Below are 7,466 nucleotides of genomic sequence, written 5' to 3' on the forward strand. Positions count from 1 at the left end.
GATGATTTTCAACGCTTACACAACCTTCAACACATAGATACTTTGAAAAGGTATGTCCTTAAAAGGTATTTTTTCTTAAAAGGAAATACCTGGTGATTTCAGGAACTTTGAATACTTCAACTCTGCATTGCCAAAGGGGCTGAACTAGTCTTTCATTATCTTTCCTCCCCCAATTCTTAAAGTATAACGCATGACAGATTTCAGATTGAATACATTTTCCATTTGCTGAATCGTTGTTTTGTTCATAGCTGTTTGAGGTTAACTCTGCACGTATTAATCAAACCCACTACTTCCCTTCTTGTAAAACCAAAACAAAGTCTCATGCACTTTCGGGTACAGAGTGTATGTATTTGGGATCAAAGCTATATATACACACATTGAATCTGTGTGGGTTCAAACATTTCGAGGTTCAGTATCCTGAAAGGTCTTGCCCTTTTCCCTGCAGTTCTGATTATAAATCTGATTTAATTCCATCTGGACTTGGCGTTAGAAGACAACAGGCAACTTCAACTTTCTAACGTCTGTCTCTTCGCTGGAATGCTCACGCTATTGATCACCATTGGCTTCCTCAGCACAGCCACTGGCATCGCCAAAGGTGGGTAGATCAAGAAGACCGAAGGTGTCTGGGGGTGTTTACATTTTCTCAGTTTCACCCCTTTGCAGGACAGTTATTCAGTGTAGCAAGGAGAGGACATATCTGAGGCTGGGTCTCTGAAGAGCGCAGGCTGGGAAAGTCTAGGGATTCTAGGTGGACAGGTCCAATACAATGCACTGCAACTTTTCTGGGAAAACAGGCAAAGTTTCCAGAGCAGTAGAGTTACTAGAGGTGCTAGGAAAGACTCCTGTTTAGATCGGGAATATATAAAGAGTTTAATTTATTTCAAATCAGATCCTCTGCATGAAATTGTCACTGTAGAGATAGAAGTTGAGTGGACAAAGAGCTTCTGTTTTTCCCCTCTCTTGCACTGCCAGCCACAGACAAAATAAACCCTTGCCTGACAGGGAATAATCCAAACTTGAATCCAGCTCATGGTAACAGGTCAGTCCCTGCAGTTCTTACTCACGCAAAATCCATTGACTTCCATATAGAAAGTGAAAACTACAGAACTATGAATAGCAGTGGTACATTGCAACCTGTAAAGCTATAGATGTGTGTAGCAGATTTTTTTTAACTTGTGATTTTTATTTCAAATGTTTGCTGTGTTTTATCAGAATTTGTTCAATGTAACTCCAGTGGCAAGTAGAGTTGGTTAAAAGGTTTCAAAGAAAAGAAATGTGGGCAACTCTTCCTCCCCTGCCCCAGATAAAAAAAAAAATTGGAAAATGTTTGCAAAATAGTATTCTGACCAGCTCTATTGTTAACCCTAATGATCAAGTGTGTTCCTGGTCAAAATTTATCAGCCTAGGAGTTTATTTCTACTTTTTAGACAATTTGGTTTAAATTTCCACAATCTCCAATCAATTTTAACATATAATGCATAAAGTTTTAGTATTTGAAGTCCCTTTCATGCCTTCTGATATATTAAAAATGCTTTATTTAAAGAAGGAAACCTGCAGTATACATGGTCCATTATGTGGGTCCATATCATATCTATTTAAAGAATGAGAAACAGCAGAGATCTCCAAGTCAGCTATCACAATGGGTATTCAGAAACTGCAGAATTCCTTCTTAAGGATTTTTAGTATATTAATGCAGGTGTTGAAAAAAAGTCTACAAACTGGGAGTGAAAGGAAATCTCATATCGCTTCCAAAAGGACCCAGCACAGTTTGTGTCCAGGGATGAAGGATCTTCAGGGTGGAATCTCTTTCCTTGCTTTTATAGGTTTTAAGTAAGAGCTTACATATTATTGAAGTGCATTTCTTTAATGTGTTAATTGACCATCATGCTCTGCCTTTAATCACAGCTCTCAAAGTGACCCAGCCAGCAGTGGTGTTGGCCAACAGGCAAGGAGTTGCCAATCTGGTGTGTGAATATAAGCACATTGGGAATGCAGAGGAAATTCGAGTGACCCTGCTTAAACAGACGGGCAAGGAGTACACCGAGATCTGTGCTTCAACCTACACAACTGAGTACCAGATGTTCATTGTGGAAAAGATCATTGAGTGTCATGTCAGCCCCAGCCAAAACAATGTGACCCTCACTCTCATGGGGCTGCACGCTACTGATGCTGGTCTATACATCTGCAAGATGGAGCGGCTGTACCCACCACCCTATTATATGAACACAGGCAAGGGAACACAGCTCTTTGTCACTGGTGAGCAAAGCACCCTGACTATACTACATTATTCTCTGATATATGGTTTAGTGAGCTGCTATTTTGTCTTAATAGGAGTCTAAACAAGGGTCAGAGTTAAAATCAGTTTCCAACTTGGAGAACCATTATTTGCTCTTATCTCTTTAAGAACCACCTGTAGCGCTAAGGCAGACGTGATGCATTCAATGATCGGTGCATACTTGGGCTGTCAGAGCAATGCCCCCTATTGTATGTGTGTGTGTAGATGGGTGTGTGCATAGAAGCACATAACTAGAGAAGGCCAATCATGCAGTCCTTACCCAGGTCAAACTCCCATTAAGGTCAATGGGATTTTTGAGAGGGTGTGGATTGGAGGATTTGGCCCTGTTAACATTTTGGTGAGTTCTGTTATGGAGAGGTGCCGTGCCCAAAAAGGTTAATGAATTGTGACAGCTTCCTTACCAATGTCACATTTAATCTGATGTATTTCAGATCCAGAGCCCTGCCCAGACACTGACCTGTATCTCTGGATATTAGGAGCAGCTGCTTCAGGATTGTTTATTTACAGTATCCTCATCACAGCCTGTGTCCTGAGCAAAGTGGTAAGTGCCATAACTAGAGCATCATACAATTTACACTTAATTGCATAAATATGGGAGAACGAAAGACATGATCATAGAAAAAAAAAAGGTAGGGACAAACTCACTGAAATGCTCTGGTTCCTTTTTGTTGTTCCAGTGCTAAAAAGCAGTCACAGACCTCGCTTTTAAGCCAGTTTATGGCTGCTTTGTGCTGTTAGAGTGGCAGAAAGCAGTCAGATCATACTGGTGAATCTGACCCCATGGTTCAGGTTAGTTTCTGCACTAACCTGACTGCACTGGAATCCTGAGCAGAAGGCACCAACCATTACTGGGATCTAAGACAATATCAGTCTTCATATGTACTCCGTTCCACATCACTGACTCAGCCACTGACTGGGGCCTGGCACTGTGTCCTCATTCACCTCTGTGCAAAGTGCATGTAAAAAGTGACCACGGATGAGAGTAGAGAACTTTGACCTGCCAGTATGTTACACCTACTTTCCCCAGGTGTAAATGGCCACATAAACTGAAGGCAATGGAGGGACAGAGCCCCGACCTTCCCTGTCTCTCGGCTGGTGAGAGGGGTGTACTGTCAGTTAGAAATGGACCGGAACCCAAACCTCAGATCCAAACACCCCAAACTACTGGGCACTCAGATCCAGATCCATCCTTTTCAACTAGTTCCTGGCTTTTTGAGCCACATCAAACTCCTAGATCTGAACTCCTACAATTTTGGTACAGAACTGAACTTTGTAGCTTGAACACCTCTTTAGTGCTAATTCAGGGAGGGTTTGGCTACTGTTACCTAATGCTCCTCTATGACGGCTGCTCTTCCTTCCACTGACAAGTGCATAATCATCTCATCCTACCAGAGAGACAGAGTTAAGGGAAGGTGACTAGAACAGATTCCCCTTCCCCCTCACCCCGAAAATGTGGACAAGCCAACAAATTTTGCTTATCACTGTTCTTCAGAACACAACAGTCACTGATTAAGAGTCTGTCTTCGTTGTCAAGTCTGACATTGGATTTACCTTATTTTCTTCACGTGTTTTATAGATTCGGAAGAGGAAATATCTCACTACTGGGCTCTATGTGAAAATGACTTCAGAGGAAGAGAAGAAAGTGAAGCCGTATCACATCGTCATTCGCTGAAGCACAAGAAAACAGCACAGGGCAATTTTCCAGCTGTGATGGAGATTTTACTTATTTGGCTTTCTAATTTAAACAAATAAAATCAAATTTCCTAATATAAAAGGTGGAGGGGGAGAAAAGAACATACCCTGCGATTTCTCCAGAATGTCTACAGTTTGGAATAGAATAGATTAATGAGAAGGTTATGCATTAATATTTCGAGGATACGCCTGTCACACAAATATGGCTACCTTTTGGTCATTGATTCTGAGAGTTATATTGTACCATCATGTAGCCTATATGTAGCATTAAGAGCTATTACTGTTGCAGTCAAATGTCTTGCTGTCAAACTTCAGCATATGTGTTGACCAATTTAAATCAAACACTATTAAGGCAGAGGCTTGTGTGTCATCGCAAAGTTAAACATAGGGTGTTTGTGAGACTGAGATACATTCATATATAAAGGAGTGTTGATGTGTTTCCATGTAGCGCTGTGCATTTGGTGCCATTTCTTGTGTTAGCGCTTAGCATTCCTATGGGCGCACCAGCTGAGGCTGGTGATGACACTGCTGCTGTGAAGGGCTGATCTCAGCAACTTTTCTGCCATGGTCGCAGCAATGCTGTGCAGGAGTTAACACGGATGGCATTTGAGCTAGCATGGGGTGGCACTGCTAGAGAGAAAAGGTCTCACAGTAGGAGCCTTATTAGCCTATTGCTGTGAGAATGCTCCAGCTCTGTTGGAGTCTTGCTTTTTACGAAATGCTAAATTAGCATCAATCCAAATGGCAGAAAGTCTGACGCTGCATTTAAAGAGACTATTTTCCATGAAAATGAAGAAAGTGTATAAGTTTGTTTATTAGTTATGTACAGTTCAATAAAAACCTGAAGGCTTTTCCTGAAGTCAAGTAAATTTTTCATTCATGGTTCTCAGAAGAAACAGGAAGTGGCTACATGTTAGAAAGCAGTAATGCCAAAGGAACCCATTACCTTCTAACTCTGTGTTTTTACACTCTGGTGCCCACACATGGGCATTGCCCACATGCTCACAAACATGTCTCTTTTCAGATTTCCTCCTTCAAGTATTCAGTGCTCACCATTGAAATCTGTCCAATGGTCCGTTTGCCTAATTAATGTTACCATGGCATTACTTAAAGTAGGGTTACCATATTTAAAAAATAAAAAAAGAGGACACTCCACGGGCCCTAGCCCCGCCCCTTTCCCACCCCGGCCACGCCCCTTTCCCAACCCCGGCCCCGCCCCACTCCGCCCTTTCCCCGCCCCTTCCCCAAAGTCCCCGCCCTAACTCCCCCTCCTCTCTCCCAGCCACGCGAAAAGGGCTGCCCGAGCGCTACCGGCTTTACAGTTTGCCAGGCAGCCTCCAGACCCTGTGCCCCCGGCCGGCGCTTCCCCAGCGCAGCTGGAGCCCGGGAGGGGAAGCGCCCAGCCGGGGGCGCAGGGTCTGGAGGCTGCCCGGCAAACCATGAAGCCGGTAGCACTCGGGCTTCGGGCAGCCCCCATGCCTCCGGACCCTGTGCCCTCGGCCGGGCACTTCTCCTCCCCGGCTCCAGCTGCTCTGCTCCTCCCTGGACTCAGACTTCGGCTCTGTTTAAGAGCCAAGCTGCCCGAGCCAGCGCTACCGGCTTCGGGCAGCCCCCGTGCCTCCTGACCCCAGCCGCCGGCCGGGCACTTCTCCTCCCCGGCTCCAGCTGCTCTGCTCCGGCGGCGGCGCCGGTAGCGCTGGCTCGGGCAGCTTGGCTCTTAAACAGAGCCGAAGTCTGAGTCCGGGGAGGAGCAGAGTAGCCGCGGGAGAGGAAGTGCCCGGCTGGTATTTTTCCCGGACATGTTTGGCTTTTTGGCAATTCCCCCCGGACGGGGATTTGATTGCCGAAAAGCCGGACATCTCCAGGAAAAAACGGACGTATGGTAACCCTATTTAAAGTCACAGACAATTTTCAATAAATTACGTGCAGCAGGTGATCGTAAGGATTTTAATGGCATGTTTTGTAGATCTCAATACAAAAAGCTGATCCCAGTTCCAAAACATATTTCCTTTTTCCATCTGTGAAAAAAAACTCTCTCTCAATCATGGGATATGTTTAGGTCAAAGTTCTCCACTCTGATCCCTTTGGCTAAGATAGTCACCTTCATATCACATGTGCTAAACATGGGTGAAACATTCCTACATGACATCTCTGCTTCTTCCATGTGATACAACTGATGCGCCAAACTTCATCATCTCTTTCTGCCCCGCAGATAGCAGGAACAGCTGTGGGGAAGATTCTTGTAGAAAGAGTGACAAGACAGAGATATTTCTCAATATAGGTACTGTATGCTGAAAAGTATAAGGGCACATATAACAGAAGCAAAGTTTCAGAGTAGCAGCCGTGTTAGTCTGTATCCGCAAAAAGAAGAACAGGAGGACTTGTGGCACCTTAGAGACTAACAAATTTATTAGAGCATAAGCTTTCGTGGACTACAGCCCGAAGAAGTGCATCCGAAGAAGTGGGCTGTAGTCCACGAAAGCTTATGCTCTAATAAATTTGTTAGTCTCTAAGGTGCCACAAGTCCTCCTGTTCTTCTTATAACAGAAGCAGTCAACTATTAAGATTAAAGAGCTTGGATAAAGTCTGTTCCTCAATTTATATCAATAATCATACACATGCAAATCTTCCTGCAAACCAGATGTCACCTAGTACTTAGTTGGATTTTTTTTGTATTGATCGCCAATAAAAACAAATGGAACTAATAAACATTTTCTTTCTGACTAGCTACAAAATGTATGAACTGAACAGTCCATTCTGTCGAATGGCAAATAATTTATTGATGAATGTTTGTTTTTCTTATTGACTAGCTCTTTTTAAGACTGTCTCCACAAACGATTAACATTATTTTTTTGGTGTGTGGTGCTACAGTGATAGCTCTGTGTAATTGCACAGCTGGGCCAATCCTTCAGTGGTAAGGAAGCAGTATCGCCATGTCCCAGTATTCAGAAATGAAGAGTGAGGCCTCCCAAAAATTATGAGATTGGCTTAAGAACAATACATGTGGGGTTCTTTTTGTTTGATTTTTGGAATTTGAGTCTTTATGAATCAGCATTTCTCCACGAAGGGCTCAAAACTTCGGATTTTTTTCCAGATGAAAGCTGAGGTTTTTACACAATCACATGACTCTGGCAGCTGGGGCTTTACAAAAAACACCAAATATCATGACACTCATGAGAACATTATGAGAGTGGGCAACACTGATGTGGTTCTGTTGTGCAGCAAGGTGGGCCAGGATTTAGAGATGCTGCTGCTGTTGGTTTAGCAATTGCAGGACCCTTTTTCTTTTTCTGGTTTGGGGGGGTGGGCGAGGAATCTTTTTAACTAGGGTCAGTGCTTGTGGGAACAGGGTACTGGTGTTTGGGCTAAGAGCTCTGAAATAGGGGACTGCCTGCACGTTCTTTCTATCCAAGGACTGATGTAAATAAAACAAGTTGCACTAGGAACATCTATGTTTCTGATTTCTCTACCACCAGAT

The 7,466-nt window shown here is 43.7% G+C and overlaps 1 protein-coding gene across 1 annotated transcript; it reads left to right on the plus strand.

Annotated features, from left to right (window-relative positions):
* The first annotated feature begins 395 nt into the window (after positions 1-395).
* CTLA4 (cytotoxic T-lymphocyte associated protein 4) lies at positions 396-4,839 on the plus strand. The gene is made up of 4 exons (XM_005306254.4): positions 396-595; positions 1,906-2,256; positions 2,728-2,837; positions 3,873-4,839. The coding sequence occupies exons 1-4, from the start codon at positions 538-540 to the stop codon at positions 3,966-3,968; spliced, it is 615 nt and encodes a 204-aa protein (XP_005306311.1). The 5' UTR covers positions 396-537; the 3' UTR covers positions 3,969-4,839.
* The last annotated feature ends 2,627 nt before the right edge of the window (positions 4,840-7,466 follow it).

This window comes from Chrysemys picta, chromosome 11 (genome assembly GCF_011386835.1).
Source record: "Chrysemys picta bellii isolate R12L10 chromosome 11, ASM1138683v2, whole genome shotgun sequence".
Taxonomy (NCBI): domain Eukaryota; kingdom Metazoa; phylum Chordata; order Testudines; family Emydidae; genus Chrysemys; species Chrysemys picta.

Coding starts and splice junctions, on each gene's coding strand:
- CTLA4 (XM_005306254.4), top strand. CDS start 538: ATGCTCACGCTATTGATCACCATTGGCTTCCTCAGCACAGCCACTGGC. Junction 2,257..2,727: donor AACACAGCTCTTTGTCACTG/GTGAGCAAAGCA, acceptor GATGTATTTCAG/ATCCAGAGCCCTGCCCAGAC. Junction 2,838..3,872: donor CCTGTGTCCTGAGCAAAGTG/GTAAGTGCCATA, acceptor CGTGTTTTATAG/ATTCGGAAGAGGAAATATCT.